At 52.6% G+C, this 15,433-nt stretch overlaps 1 protein-coding gene across 1 annotated transcript in view; it reads left to right on the forward strand.

Annotated features, from left to right (window-relative positions):
* Window positions 1-2,156: 2,156 nt before the first annotated feature.
* LOC105494469 (4-hydroxyphenylpyruvate dioxygenase) overlaps window positions 2,157-15,433 on the forward strand; it is a 23,497-nt gene continuing 10,220 nt past the window's right edge. Inside the window, exons 1-11 of the mRNA XM_011762903.2 lie at window positions 2,157-2,269; window positions 2,377-2,403; window positions 3,262-3,324; window positions 3,648-3,752; window positions 4,467-4,509; window positions 4,683-4,765; window positions 6,215-6,304; window positions 11,477-11,580; window positions 12,189-12,266; window positions 14,671-14,833; window positions 14,952-15,023. Of these exons, the coding sequence (XP_011761205.1) occupies window positions 2,267-2,269; window positions 2,377-2,403; window positions 3,262-3,324; window positions 3,648-3,752; window positions 4,467-4,509; window positions 4,683-4,765; window positions 6,215-6,304; window positions 11,477-11,580; window positions 12,189-12,266; window positions 14,671-14,833; window positions 14,952-15,023 (831 nt within the window). The 5' untranslated portion in view covers window positions 2,157-2,266. The remainder of the gene's footprint in view (window positions 2,270-2,376; window positions 2,404-3,261; window positions 3,325-3,647; window positions 3,753-4,466; window positions 4,510-4,682; window positions 4,766-6,214; window positions 6,305-11,476; window positions 11,581-12,188; window positions 12,267-14,670; window positions 14,834-14,951; window positions 15,024-15,433) is intronic.

The raw sequence follows: 15,433 nt of genomic DNA on the forward strand, positions 1-15,433 counted from the left end.
TTACAGGCGTGAGCCACCGCGCCCGGCCCAAGGCTGGTCTTGGACACCTAATCTCAAGTGATCCTACCGCCTTGGCCTCCCAAAGTGCTGGGATTACAGGTGTGAGCCACTGGGCCCTGCCTTATTTATTTTTGATACGAGTTCTCACCCTGTTCCCCAGGCTGGAGTGCAGTGGCATGATCATAGCTCACTGCAGCCTTGAACTCCTGGACTCAAGTGATCCTCCCACCTCAGCCTCCTGAGTGGCTGGGGGCTACAGGTGCTCACCACCAGGCCCGGCTCGGTGAATGCTTTTCTGCACACTAGGATATTGTCAGGGACGGGTCCTATGAACCCATCTGATCAGTGAGCTTCTTGAGCAAGGCCTCTGGAATCCACCTCTGCATGGTTGGGCATAAAGAACAGAGACAGTCACACCTTGTCACCGAGCCCAGCTCGAACAGGGAGCATCGGGGAGGGGACTCCAGATACCAGGCTCTGCAGGCTCCCCTCCTTGCTCTCTGCCCACACATGGGAATGGCATCTAGGGGTGCACCCAGCATGGGACTGAGACCCACAGTGTTGGGGACAGAGTTCCTACCTCTGCCCCGCTGAGCCAGATGCCTACCAGCCTTTGCACCCCACTACTGTTGATGACACATTTCCTTGAGTCAGTAAACATTGGCCTTTGTGCTTAGGATATAAGCCAGGGCAGGGTCCAGGAGTGGGGGTTGGAGCTGGCCACAGCAATCAAAGGGACAAGATGTTCCTGCTGGTCTGGAGGGGGTAGGCGGGCTACACAGAGCTCTTCTCCTCCATGGGAACCTTCTGGGCCTGTGAGCTCCACCCTGGGCCACCTCCACTCAAGTTTTTCCAGTTGGAAATGTATTTATTTATTATTACTACTATTTGAGATGGAGTCTCCCTCTGTCACCCAGGCTGGAGGGCAGTGGGGTGATCCCCACTCACTGCAATCTCTGCCTCCTGGGTTCAAGTGATCCTCCTGCCTCAGCCCCCTGAGTAGCTGGGACTACAGATGTGCACCACCACGTCCAGCTAATTTTTGTATTTTTAGTAGAGATGAGGTTTTACCATGTTGCCAGGCTAGTCTCAAACTCCTGGCCTCAAGTGATCCTCCCGCCTTGGCCTCCCAAAGTGCTGGGATTACAGGCGTGAGCCACCGTGCCTGGCCCCAATTGGAAATTTAGACTCAAGGAGCTGAGGTGGACACTGGGGGCCCACTGGGCAGGCCCAGGACAGGCAGAATAAGGAGATGGGAACACCTCGCCTGCCTTCTGAATGGCCCAGAAAATAGAGAAAAGGAGGGAGAAGTGCTCTGCACTGGTGCAATGAGATCCAACTTCAGAATCAAATAGGCCAGAGTTTGGGGCTCTGCTCTTACCAGTTCCATGACCTAGGAGACATGTGTTCACCTCTCCAGGCCTCAGTTTCCCCATCTGATGGGGATATCAATATCTCCCATTTGTATAGAGGGCAATCTAGCAATTTAAAATGTGGGTGCTGGCGTTAGAATAGCCTGGTTCACGGTCCAGTTCTTCCCTGCCGTTTGCTAACCACATGGCCTAGGAATGTTCTCAGCTGTCCGGATGAATTATAACCAACACTGAGAGAGAGTGTCCCATGTGTCAGGTCCTATTCCAAAGAGCATGCTTATCTCCTTTAATCCCCACCACACTATTCTTGCTCCTGTTTTACAAATGAGGCTGGGAGGGATATGGTGATTTTCCCAAGTCACACCATATGTAGCAGAGCCAGGATGCAAACCTTCTCCTACCGTGCCTCTAACAGCTATGGAATACAGCACTTTCATCCTGAATAGAAACCACATACTTGCTTTGCAAACAGGACTTCGGGGCCAGTCTCCAAATTCCCCCTCAAATTTCCTCTAGGCAAGAGTTCTGGAGCCACCACTGCACTCCAGCCGACCTTGGCTTCTGAGCTTTGGATTCTGGGCGGTAATGGTCACGGTCCCAGTATCCTGGAAAAGCTTGCCCTTGGCTTCTGGCCCTGACTCTGCCTCCCACTGACTAGTGGACGTCACTCCCCCTTTCTGGGCCTGGCAACACCATCCTGTTCAATGAGGCTGCGGCTGGATCAGAGGCCCCCAGGCCCGGAACCTTCCAGGGCTGGGCTCAACTCCCTACGCCATCCCCCAGGTATGCCAGGAGGCCTGGGCGGGACCTGCTTGGGGTTAAATACTCCAGCCCAGCACTCCCCAGGCCGCTAGTCCCAGTCTTCGCAGCAGGAGGTTTGACTAAGATCAATCATGGTAAGTGCCATGACTATCTCCCCTTGTGTGGGACATCTTCAGTAACACTTCCAGAAGCACCTTGTGTTGGAGCCTACAAGTCTCACTGTCCTTCTCTTTCTCCTTAGACGACTTACAGTGACAAAGGGGCAAAGGTAAGCAGGGGAAATGTGGGAAATGTAGGGGCCGGGGTCTAGAAGGGGGTTGGAGTGCAGGGAGACTGGGGTTTTATCAGCAGAAGAGGAAGGACTGGAGTGGATATGTGACATGCATGACTGCACACTCAGCTTTACCCCTGGGGCTCCCCCAGACTAAGCTGGACTCAACCTCACCCTCCTAACAAACTTGTATCCTGGCCAGGCATGGTGGCTCACGCCTGTAATCCCAGTGCTTTGGGAGGCCAAGGCAGGCGAATACTTGAGGTCAGGAGTTCGAGACCAGCCTGGTCAACATGAGGAAACCCCTGTCTCTACTAAAAATACAATAATATAGCCGGGCGTGGTAGCGCAACCCTGTAATCCCAGCTACTCGGGAGACTGAGGTGGGGGGATCACTTGAACCTGAGGATCGCTTGAACCCAGGAGGCGGAGGTTGCAGTGAGCCGAGATTGTACCACGGCACTCCAGTCCAGCCTGGGCAACAGAGCAAAACTTCATCTCAAAAACCAAAACAAAACTTATACCCCTTCTTAAATGACTGCCAGTCTCTTAATCCCATTTGGAAGTTCTTTCTAAGGTCTAACTTAAATCCATATTGCTGCAACATAAGGCTATTTCCCTGTGTGAAACCGTGGCAGGCTTCCTGAGGGGGCTTCCCCATCCAAGACACCCAGGAGCTCAACTTCCACATGAAAAACCTCTTTTGAGGCTTGGCAAGGCTGCATGAGGTTCCACTGCTCCTGAGTTCTGTGGTTGAGGCTGGGATAAGGAGGGTGGCTAGGGGACATTACTCTACCCGCACTTTTCTAGACTCACTTTCAGGGACTCAACCTCACCTCTTCTCTCCTTCTGCAGCCCGAGAGAGGCCGATTCCTCCACTTCCACTCTGTGACCTTCTGGGTTGGCAACGCCAAGCAGGTAGAAGCCGGGGCAAGGTACTGGAGTGAGCAGAGAGGAGGGCAGAGGGCCACCTGACAAGGGCAGGCCTCCAGCAGGTCTGTGATTGGCCCTTGGGAGGGAGGATCAGGCCAGGGGTGGGCCAGATGCTCTGAATCCTAATTACACCAGCTCGAAAGTTATCTGTCAGCAAAATGTGCAGGCAGCAGTCTTTCTTCCCAGGAGGGTCTCTGCACCTGAGGCAATAGGGCCGGCAGGCTGAGGGGGGCCAGGGGCTCTCTTCCGGAAGTCCCCCAGGCTGGCCCCTTGACCCTCATGAACCCTGCTGCAACCCTGTGATTCAGGCCGCGTCATTCTACTGCAGCAAGATGGGCTTTGAACCTCTAGCCTACAGGGGCCTGGAGACCGGCTCCCGGGAGGTGGTCAGCCATGTAATCAAACAAGGGAAGGTGAGTTGCCACCCCCAGGACAGCCCCCAACCCCTGCCTGGCCAACATGGTGAAACCCCATCTCTACTAAAAATACAAAAATTAGCTGGGCATGATGGTGGCCGCCTGTAATCCCAGCTACTCGGGAGGCTGAGGCAGGCAAATGGCTTGAACCCGGGAGGCAGAGCTTACAGTGAGCCAACATCATGCCACTGCACTCCAGCCTGGGCGACAGAGCGAGACTCCATCTCAAAAACAAAACCAATACCAAAAACAAACAAACAAAAAACCCCAACAACAGCAGCAAAAAACATATAATTCAGCTCCCACCGACCCCCTGCTGGCACCTTTGTACAGCCATGCAACAGGGTCCCTCCTGGTTTCATTTCCTCCTCAGCCTGGCCCAACACTGACCCCACAGGTGCTCAGAAAACCTGGGCTATCAGAGGAGGAATTTTAAGTAGTGCCTTGACTGATGGGGTCCCTGGAGTTCTCTCCCCAAGAGAGACCTGACCTGGCAGCTCCTCTGAGGATCCAGAGGGGGTCTGGCATGGCTGCAAGCCCCATCCCTCAGGACCAGTGTGGGAAACTAAGGCAGAGAAGGAGCTAGAACCCAGGTCCAGGAGTCCTTTTGCTCCATCAGGGGTGTCTTGGGTCAGCAGGGAGGGGCTGATGGGTGCACCTCCCCATGCCCCCCTTAACCACTAGCCACAACCCCTGCTCCTTGTGTTTTAGATTGTGTTTGTCCTCTCCTCAGCACTCAACCCCTGGAACAAAGGTGAGTGAGGTGCCCGGGGAGGGTGGACTTGTGGCTCTGTGGGTGGGGTCCGGGTTTGGGGAGGGTAGATGCATGGCTCCATGGGTGGGCTCTGGGTTCAGGGCCTGGATGGAGACTGAAAGCCAGGTGAGGGGACCTAGACTCCAGTGCCATCCCCTCCCTGCCGGCCATAGAGATGGGGGATCACCTGGTGAAACACGGTGATGGAGTGAAGGACATCGCGTTTGAGGTGGAAGATTGTGACTACATCGTGCAGGTGAGAATGCGCCTGGACACACTGGGAGACGAAGGCCTCCGTCTGCCATGGGGACCCCATTGGTCAGGGCTGGAAGGACACTGCTGCATCACAGTGACAAGCCCAGATGCTAGTGTGACACACACCTGGGCTCGGGGGGTGCCCTGTCCTCTCCTGTGTGTCCTCACTTTCTCTGAGCCTCAGTTTCCACAGCTGCCAGATGGGGCTAACCACAGCTGGGTTGTCAAAGGAGGAAATTCGATCAGAATCACCATTTCCTTTTTTTTTTTTTTTAATGAGACGGAGTTTTGCTCTTGTTGCCCAGGCTGGAGTGCAATGGCATGATCTTGGTTCACCGCAACCTCCACCTCCCGGATTCAAGCAATTCTCCTGCCTCAGCCTCCTGAGTAGCTAGGATTACAGGCATGTGCCACCACGCCCAGCTAATTATGTATTTTTAGTAGAGACAGGATTTCTCCATGTTGGTCAGGCTGGTCATTTCCTTTTTTTTTTCTTTTTTCTTTTTCTTTTTCTTTTTCTTTTTTTGCGTCAGAGTCTTGCTCTGTCACCCAGGCCGGAGAGCAGGGGTGCGATCTTGGCTCACTGCAACCTCCACCTCCTGGATTCAAGTGATTTTCCTGCCTCAGCCTCCCCAGTAGCTGGGATTACAGGCGCGCGCCTCCACGCCCAGCTAATTTTTGTATTTTTAGTAGAGATGGAGTTTCGCCATATTGGCCAGGCTGGTATTGAACTGCTGACCTCAAGTGATCTGCCCACCTTGGCCTCCTAAAGTGCTAGGATTACAGGCGTGAGCCATTTTGCCTGACCTCAGAATTACCATTTCTTGAGCACAACTCTAAACCAAACACTGTACCCAAGAGGCAGCCTAGAGATTCAGAGTGTGCATTCCAGAGCCAGGCTGTCCAGGTCTGAATCTTAGCTGTGTGACTTCAGGCAAGTGACTTAATGTCTCTGTGCTTCAACATCCTCACCTAGAGAATGGAGATGATAATACTACTTTTTCATAAAGTTGCTGCGAGGATGAACAAGGTTAGAATCTGGAACAGAGCCTGGTGCATGATATAAGCACTGTCAGGCAGTACAGTTTTGCTAAATAAATGCATTAATCATCTTCTTATTCTCATCCAACCATTCTTTTACAGATGGTGAAACTGAGGACTAGAGAGGGGGAATGATCACAGGGGGAGTTAGCAGAGGCAGGACAGATACCCATCCTTACCTAGTTTGTCTCCCATAGCCCCAACTCTGGGCCTGGGCCTCAGTTTCCCTTCTTGCCAAACGAGCATGAGTATTGGGGGTAATGAGTGAAGCTGCCTGGGGTTCCTACCTGGGGCTGGAGAAACTGGAGGGGCCTGCAGGACCACACAGAAGCCTCCTGGCAGGAGCAGCAGGCGAGGGTTCTGGAAGTCTCCGGCCCTCACCACTTCCCCAATCCCATCTTCTCTGCAGAAAGCACGGGAACAGGGCGCCAAAATCGTGCGGGAGCCCTGGGTAGAGCAAGACAAGTTCGGGAAGGTGAAGTTTGCTGTGCTGCAGACGGTGAGTTGCCTTTGGTGGCCCCACCCCTCCTGCTGTCGGCACCACTGAGATGCCAGGAGCCCCGCAGCTGACTCCATCAAACCATCCCACCCATGGGCCTCGGAGCACAGACATTGTCCCTCAAGTCTGTCCCGCATAATGCCTGGCCCAGTGTACAGGGGCTGTAGGAGCCACCAGCCACTCCTCCCAGGCTTCCCTTCCTCCCAGGGTGGGAGGATGACAGCAAGGGGGTGAAGGCAGGGGCTCTGAAGAAGGGAGAAGGATGGGGTCTGAGGACATGAGATCCCACACGAGCTGTGTGACGTTGGGCATATTACTGTACCTCTCTATGACTCTGTTTAAATGAGCAAGGACTGGAACTGGAACGCTTATGTGATCTGGGACATGCGCTCAACTTTCCTGTGCCTCCACAGGATCTTTTTTTGTTTTCCTCAAAAATTTTTTTTTTTTTTTTTTTTTTTTTAAAGGCGGAGCCTCGCTCTGTCACCCAGGCTGGAGTGCAGTGGCGTGATCTCGGCTCACTGCAACTTCCGCCTCCCAGGTTCAAGCGATTCTCCTGCCTCAGTCTCCCGAGTAGCTGGGACCACAGGTGCCCGCCACCACGCCTGGCTAATTTTTTCTTTTTTGTATTTTTAGTAGAGACGGGGTTTCACCGTGTTAGCCAGGATGGTCTCAATCTCCTGACCTGGTGATCCGCCTGCCTCAGCCTCCCAAAGTGCTGGGATTACAGGCATGAACCACTGCGCCCGGCCTTTTATTTTGCTTTTTTCAGATGGAGTCTCACTCTGTTGCCCAGGCTGGAGTGCAGTCGCGTGATCTCAGCTCACTGCACTGCCCTCTGCCTCCTGGGCTCAAGTGATTCTCCTGTCTCAGCCTCCCGGGGATTACAGGCGTCTGCCACCACACCAGGCTAATTTTTGTGTTTTTAGTAAACACAGGGTTTCGCCATGTTGTCCAGACTGGTCTCAAACTCTTGACTTCAAGTGATCCTCCTGCCTCAGCCTCCCAAAGTGCTGGGATTACAGGCATGAGCCACCGTGCCCGGCTGTTTTCTTTGATTTCTTTTTTTTTTTTTGAGACGGAGTCTCACTCTGTCGGGAGTGCAGTGTCACGATCTTGGCTCACTGCAAGCACCCACTGCCCTCAGGGTTCACGCCATTCTCCTGCATCTGCCTCCCGAGCAGCTGGGACTACAGGCGCCTGCCACCATGCCCGGCTAATTTTTTGTATTTTTAGTAGAGGTTTCACCGTTTTGGCCAGGATGGTCTCAATCTCCTGACCTCATGATCCGCCCGCCTTGGTCTCCCAAAGTGCTGGGATTATAGGTGTGAGCCACTGCGCCCGGCCTCTTCAACTTTTATTATAGGTTCTGGGGTACATGTGCTGGATGTTCAGGTTTGTTACATAGGTAAACGTGTGCATGGTGGTTTGCTACACAGATCATCCCATCACCTGGGTATTAAGCCCAGCATCCATTAGCTACTCTTCTTGGTGTGCTCCCTCCCCGACCTCCCGCCTCTGACAGTGTCTGTTGTTCCCGTGATGTGTCCATGTTTTCTCATTGCTTAGCTCCCACTTCTTTTTTTTTTTTTTTTTTTTTTTTTGAGACGGAGTCTCGCTCTGTCGCCGGGGCTAGTGGCCGGATCTCAGCTCACTGCAAGCTCCGCCTCCCGGGTTTACGCCATTCTCCTGCCTCAGCCTCCCGAATAGCTGGGACTACAGGCGCCCGCCACCTTGCCCGGCTAGTTTTTTTTTGTATTTTTTTTAGTAGAGACGGGGTTTCACCGTGTTAGCCAGGATGGTCTCGATCTCCTGACCTCGTGATCCGCCCGCCTCGGCCTCCCAGAGTGCTGGGATTACAGGCTTGAGCCACCGCGCCCGGCCAGCTCCCACTTCTAAGTGAGAACATGCAGTGTTTGGTTTTCTGTTCCTGTGTTAGTTTGCTGAGGATAACGGTTTCCAGCTCCACCCATGTCCCTGCAAAGGACATGATCTCGTTCCTTTTCATGGCTGCAAACCTCAGTATCTTCAGCTATGACTCCTCATAGGGTCATCGTAAGGATCCAAGGAGTCACCGTGCCAAGCTGTTTTCTTCAATTTTTTTCTTTTTTTGGGGTGCAGTGGCTCACGCCCATAATCCCAGCACTGTAGGAGGCTGAGGTGGGCGAATCTCTTGAGGTCAGGAGTTAGCCTGGCCAACATGGTGAAACCCCACCTCTACTAAAAAAAAATACAAAAATTAGCCAGCCGTGGTGGTATGCACCTGTAGTCCCAGCCACTTGGGAGGCTGAGGTGGGAGAATCGCTTGAACCCAGGAGGCAGAGGTTGCAGTGAGCCGAGATTGCACTGCTGCACTCCAGCCTGGGTGACAGAATAACACTCTGTCTCAAAAAAAAAAAAAAAAAAAAAAGGATCCAATGAGGTCGTTTGTGTATAGCACCTAGAATAGTGCCTAGCACATTAGACACTCAGCAAAGACGACCAATTCTGTTTAGCACCTGTGTTTCCTTTTTTTTTGAGACGGAGTCTCACTCTGTCGCCCAGGCTGGAGTGCAGTGGTGCGATCTCGGCTCACTGCAAGCTCCACCTCCCGGGTGCAGGCCATTCTCCTGCTTCAGCCTCCCAAGCCGCTGAGACTACAGGCGCCCGCCACCATGCCCGGATAATTTTTGTATTTGTACTAGAGACGGGGTTTCACCATGTTGGCCAGGATGGTCTCGATCTCCGGACCTCGTGATCTGCCTGCCTCGGCCTCCCAAAGTGCTGGGATTATAGGCGTGAGCCACCACGCCTGGCCAGCACCTGTGTTACTGTAATACAGAGACAATTGTAGCTCTTACCTCCTCCAGATTAAATTCAACATAAAGGGCTAGGCACAGTGGCTCACACCTATAATCCCAGCAGTTTGGGAGACTGCGGCAGGAGGATCACTTGAGGCCAGGAGTTCGAGACCAGCCTGGGCAAGATAGGGAGACCCTATCTCTACAAAAATTAAAAATACAAATAAAAAATAAATAGGCCAGGTGCAGTGGCTCACACCTGTAATCTCAGCAATTTGGGAGGCCAAGGCAGGAGCACTGCTTGAGCCCAGGAATTTGAAACCAGCCTGGACAACAAAGTGAGACCCCATCTCTACAAAAAATTAAAAATTGGCCAGGCATGATGGAGCATGCCTGTGGTCCCAGCTACATGGGAGGCTGAGGTGGGAGGATTGCTTGAGTCCAGAAGATGCAGGCTGCAGTGAGCCATGATCACACCACTGTACTCCAGCCTGGTTGACAGTGAGACTCTGTCTCAAAAATAAATAAATAAAAAAATTTTTTTTAAGTTAAAAATAAAATTAAACATAAAAATGGTTAAAGTATGCCTGTAATCCCAGCACTTTGTGAGGCTGAGGCAGGTGGATCACCTGAGGTCAGGAGTTTGAGACCAGCCTGGCCAATGTGTCAAAACCCTGTCTCTACTAAATATACAAAAATTAGCTGGGCATGGCAGGTGCCTGTAATCCCAGCTACTTGAGAGGCTGAGGCAGAAGAATCACTTGAAGCCGGGAGACAGAGGTTGCGGTGAGCCAAGGTTGTGCCACTGTACTCCAGCCTGGGCGACAGAGCAAGACTCCGTCTCAAATAAATAAATAAAAATAAATAAAAATAAAAAAGTTTAAAAAATTAAACATAAAAATGGTTAGAGTGTGCCTGTAATCCCAGCACTTTGGGAGGCCAAGGTGAGTGGATCACTTGAGGTCAGGAGCTCAAGAACAGCCTGGCCAACATGATAAAACCCCATCTCTAGTAAAACAACACTAAAAGTAGCCAGGTGTGGGGCTGGGCGCAGTGGCTCACGCCTGTAATCCCAGCACTTTGGGAGGCCGACATGGGCGGATCACCTGAGGTTGGGAGTTCAAGACCAGCCTGACCAACATGGAGAAACCCCGTGTCTACTAAAAATATAAAGTTAGCTGGACGTGGTGGCACATGCCTGTAATCCCAGCTACTTGGGAGGCTGAGGCAGAAGAATCACTTGAACCCGGGAGGCGGAGGTTGCGGTGAGCCAAGATCACACCATTGCACTCTAGCCTGGGCAACAAGAGCAGAACTCTGTCTAAAAAAAAAAAAAAAAAAAATTAGCCGGGTGTGGTGGCACACGCTTGTAGTCCCAGCTATTTGGGAGGCTGAGGCAGGAGAATCTCTTGAACCCAGGAGGAGGAGGCTGCACTGAGCCAAGATCATGCCACTGCACTCCAGCCTGTGTAACAAGCAAGACTCCGTCTCAAAAAAAAAGCCTGGGTGCAGTGGCTCACGCCTGTAATCCCAGCACTTCAGGAGGTTGAGGTGGGCCCGGCATGGTGGTGCACGCCTATAATCCCAGCTACTCAGGAGGCTGAGGCAGGAGCATCACTTGAACCTGGGAGATGGAGGTTGCAGTGAGCTGAGATCATGCCAAGGCACTCCAGCCTGAGTGACAGAGAGAGACTCTGCCTTAAAAAAAAAAAAAAAAAAAAGGTGGCTAAAGTGACTGACAGAGCTCTTCAGTATAATATTTTTGTTTTTTTGTTTTTCGAGACAGAGTCTCACTCTGTCGCCCAGGCTGAAGTGCAGTGGCATGATCTCCGCTCACTGCAAGCTCCGCCTCCCGGGTTTACGCCATTCTCCTGTCTCAGCCTCCTAACTGGGACTACAGGCACCCGCCACCACGCCCGGCTAATTTTTTGTATTTTTAGTAGAGATGGGGTTTCATCGTGTTTACCAGGATGGTCTCGATCTCCTGACCTCGTGATCTACCCGCCTCCACCTCCCAAAGTGCTGGGATTACAGGCGTGAGCCACCGCGCCCGGCCACTCTTCAGTATAATTTAATCCAGTGCCCTCCTGCGTTCTTCATCTAGTTGACCTACTGAAATAAATGAAGTAGGTGCTTCATTGAGCACCTCCCCTGTGCCAGGCACTGAGCTTGGTGCTGGGTACCCCACGATGAGCAAAACAGTGTCCCTGCCCTCACAGAAACTCTCAAACAAGTTTGTTTCAGAAGGGAGAAGTGACTTGCCCAAGATCATGCATCTGGTTAGGGTCAGATACGGGTTGGAACCCAGGGCTACGTTAGCGCTATGAAATGTGCTCTGTCCTCGGCGGGGATGGGTGCCCAGGGGCCGAGCCAGGCTGTTTTCTACCCGTAGTATGGGGACACCACACACACCCTGGTGGAGAAGATGAACTACACCGGCCAATTCTTGCCTGGATATGAGGCCCCAGTGTTCATGGACCCCCTACTTCCTAAACTGTGAGTGTCTCTCAGGGCAGAGGTGGGTGGAAAGCCCTGAGGTACTGTGAAAAGTAATGCCCCTTCCTCCATGTCCACTGTGCATGTGTGTTGGGGCAGAATGGAGTCCACTAGGAAATTCCTGGAAGTCCTTGGGGGTGCTTGAAGAGGTGGCATAGAGGCTGAGACCATGGCCTCTGCAACCAAACTTCCCGGGTTCAAATCCCAACTCTGTTACTTCACAGCCATTTCGCCCTGGGCAAGTCGCTTCATCTCTCTAGACCTCAGTTTCTTCATCTGTAAAATGGGGACCGTAATAGTATACGAGTTGACAAAATAAAATGTCCAGCCCATAGTAAATGCTACATAAGTGTGAGGCTGGGCGCGGTGGCTCACACGTGTAATCCCAGCACTTTGGGAGTCTGAAGCAGGAGGTTCACTTGAGCTCCAGAGTTTTAGACCAACCTGGGCAACGAAAGAATCTGTCTTTGTGTAGAGACTCCATCTCTACCAAAAAATAAAACTCCGAAAACAGAAGTGTGAGCTATTATTATTATTGAGGGGTCATGGAGAAGAGAGCAATCTGGGGGGTAGCCACCCTTCTCACCCCCATTTTCTTCCTTTCCCAGGCCCAAATGCAGTCTCGAGATTATCGACCACATTGTGGGAAACCAGCCTGATCAGGAGATGGTGTCCGCCTCCGAATGGTGAGACCCTGGCCCTCTCCCTCTGCGTGAAGATGACGGGTCCCCATGGTGGACTGGCCCACTCCCTGGTCCTTGCAGTAAAGTGGAAAATACAACTGGGTGCAGTGGCTCACAACTGTAACCCCAGCATTCTAGGAAGCCGAGGTGGGAGGAGCACTTGAGGTCGGGAGTTCAACACCAGCCTGACCAATATGGAGAAACTCTGTCTCTACTAAAAATACAAAAACTCGGTGAGCGAGGTGGCGGGTGCCTGTAATTCCAGTTACTCAAGAGGCTGAGGCAGGAGAATCGCTTGAACCCTGGAGGTGGAAGTTGGGCAACAGAGCGAGACTCCACCCTGGGCAACAGAGAAAGACTGTGTCTCCAAAAAATAAATGAATAAAATAAAATAGACTGGGCACAGTGGCTCACGCCTGTAATCCCAGCACTTTGGGAGGCCGAGGCGGGTGGATCACCTGAGGTCAGGAGTTCAAAACCAGCCTGACCAACATGGTGAAACCCCATCTCTACTAAAAATACAAAAATTAGCTGGATGTGGTGGTGTGTGCCTGTAGTCCCAGCTACTTGGGAAGCTGAGACAGGAGAATTGCTTGAACCAGGGAGGTGGAGGTTGCAGTGAGCTGGATTACACCACTGCACTCCAGCCTGGGTGAGAGAGCGAGACTTTATCTAAACATAAATAATAATACTAATAATAAAATAAAGTAAAATAAAATGGAAGTGGAAAATACAGCACAAAATGATGGGAGTTAGCCTGAGGCCACTGATGCATTTGTTCACTATGAAACTGTCAACATGGAGACCAGTGGACTTGAGGCCCAAAGCAACCCACAGGCCCTCCCTGAGGAACCCTGGGGGCATCACAGTCCATGGAGGCTTGGAGGAAGACTGCCACAACCCAGAGGAAAAAGCAAGGGCCTTTTTCTCTTTTTTTTTTTTTTGAGACGGAGTCTCGCTGTGTCGCCCAGGCTGGGGTGCAGTGGTGCAATCTCGGCTCACTGCAAGCTCCGCCTCCTGGGTTCACGCCATTCTCCTGCCTCAGCCTCCCAAGTAGCTGGGACTACAGGCGCCCACTACCACGCCCGGCTAGTTTTTTGTATTTTTAGTAGAGACGGGGTTTCACCATGTTAGCCAGGGATGGTCTCGATCTCCTGACCTTGTGATCCACCCGCCTCGGCCTCCCAAAGTGCTGGGATTACAGGCGTGAGCCACCGCGCCCGGCCTGCAAGGGCCTTTTTCTCAAAACACTGTACTTCCATCTGTGGGAGCCTTGCCATCCTGTATGTATTTCGTTCCAAGACACTTCCACTTGAAGGAAAAGTATCATCATAAGGGCACAAATCTAGGCTGGGCGTGGTGGCCCATATTTGGAATCATAGCACTTTGGAGGCCCAGGCAGGTGGATGGCTTGAACCCAGGAGTTCAACACTAGCCTGGGCAACATAGTGAGACTCCATCTCTACAAAAAATATGGCTGGGCACAGTGGCTCATGCCTGTAATCCCTGCACTTTGTGAGGCTGAGGCAGGTGGATCACCTGAGGTTAGGAGTTCGAGAGCAGCCTGACCAACACAGTGAAACCCTGTCTCTGCTAAATACAAAGAATTAGTTGGGCATGGTGGTGCATGCCTGTAATCCCAGCTACTTGGGAGGCTGAGGCAGGAGAATCGCTTGGAACCAGGAGGTGGCAGTTGCAGCGAGCCAAGATTGCATCACTGCATTCCAGCCTGGGTGACAAGAGCGAAACTCTGTCTCAAAAAATAAAAAAAAAAAAAACCCGGCGGCCGGGCGCGGTGGCTCAAGCCTGTAATCCCAGCACTTTGGGAGGCCGAGACGGGCGGATCACGAGGTCAGGAGATCGAGACCATCCTGGCTAACACGGTGAAACCCTGTCTCCATTAAGAAATACAAAAAACTAGCCGGGCGAGGTGGCGGGTGCCTGTAGTCCCAGCTACTCAGGAGGCTGAGGCCGGAGAATGGCGTGAACCCGGGAGGCGGAGCTTGCAGTGAGCTGAGATCCAGCCACTGCACTCCAGCCTGGGCGACAGAGCGAGACTCCGTCTCAAAAAAAAAAAAAAAAAAACCCAAAAATTATCCAGGTGTGGTGGCACACGCCTGTAGTCCCAGCTACTTGGGAAGCTGAGGTGGGAGGAGGAATTGAGCCTGGAGGTTGAGGCTGTAGTGAGCCGAGATTACACCACTGCACTCCAGCCTGGGCAACAGAGTGAGACTTTGTCTCGAGCAACAACAACAACAGAAGGATCTAAATCTCTGATGGGTATTGTGGCAATGGCATCTCCTTTCTGGAGCCTGCTCAGGGACAGATTCTGGAAGGTGGAAACGGGGTGATGGAGGCCGTCCCTGGAGGCGCTCAGAGCAGATGTGTCCCACCACCCACCCTACAGGTACCTGAAAAACCTGCAGTTCCACCGCTTCTGGTCTGTGGATGACACGCAGGTGCACACAGAATATAGCTCTCTGCGATCCATTGTGGTGGCCAACTATGAAGAGTCCATCAAGATGCCCATCAATGAGCCAGCGCCTGGCAAGAAGAAGTCCCAGATCCAGGTGAGGCTGCCCCTGGCTGGGGGAAAGGGGAGCAGGGAAGAGGTCTGGGGGCTCTTGCAGGGTCAGGGATGTGGGTGACGGGGCAAATGACAGTGGTCTCCTTGTTTCTCTCCCCCAGGAATATGTGGACTACAACGGGGGCGCTGGGGTCCAGCACATCGCCCTCAACACCCAAGACATCATCACAGCGGTTAGAACCCCCTTCCCCGTCCGAATTCCTCTCTCATTCAGAGCCAGGGACGGTCTCTGCAAAATCAAGAGAGGAGTAGCGGCAGTCCTGGGCCCACTTCTCTGGGCTGGGAGACTGACAGACACCCTCACTGCTTCCTGCAACTCATGGGCAGGCACAGCCCCACCCACCCCAGAGAGTTCAGTCTCCACAGAACCCCTGGGCTTTCGAAGTGGCAGGTGCCAGGGTATCAGGAAGCCTGGGTGATGGTCCCAGTTCTGCCAGTGGCTTGCTCTTTGTCTCTGGGAGAGTCAGTGCTGTCTATGGACTTTAGTTGCCTAACCTTAAAAATGAGGAAATCAGGGCCGGGCACAGTGGCTCATGCCTGTAATCCCAGCACTTTGGGAGGCCAAGGCAGGGGGATCACCTGA

Source organism: Macaca nemestrina, chromosome 10 (genome assembly GCF_043159975.1).
Source record: "Macaca nemestrina isolate mMacNem1 chromosome 10, mMacNem.hap1, whole genome shotgun sequence".
Taxonomy (NCBI): Eukaryota; Metazoa; Chordata; class Mammalia; order Primates; family Cercopithecidae; genus Macaca; species Macaca nemestrina.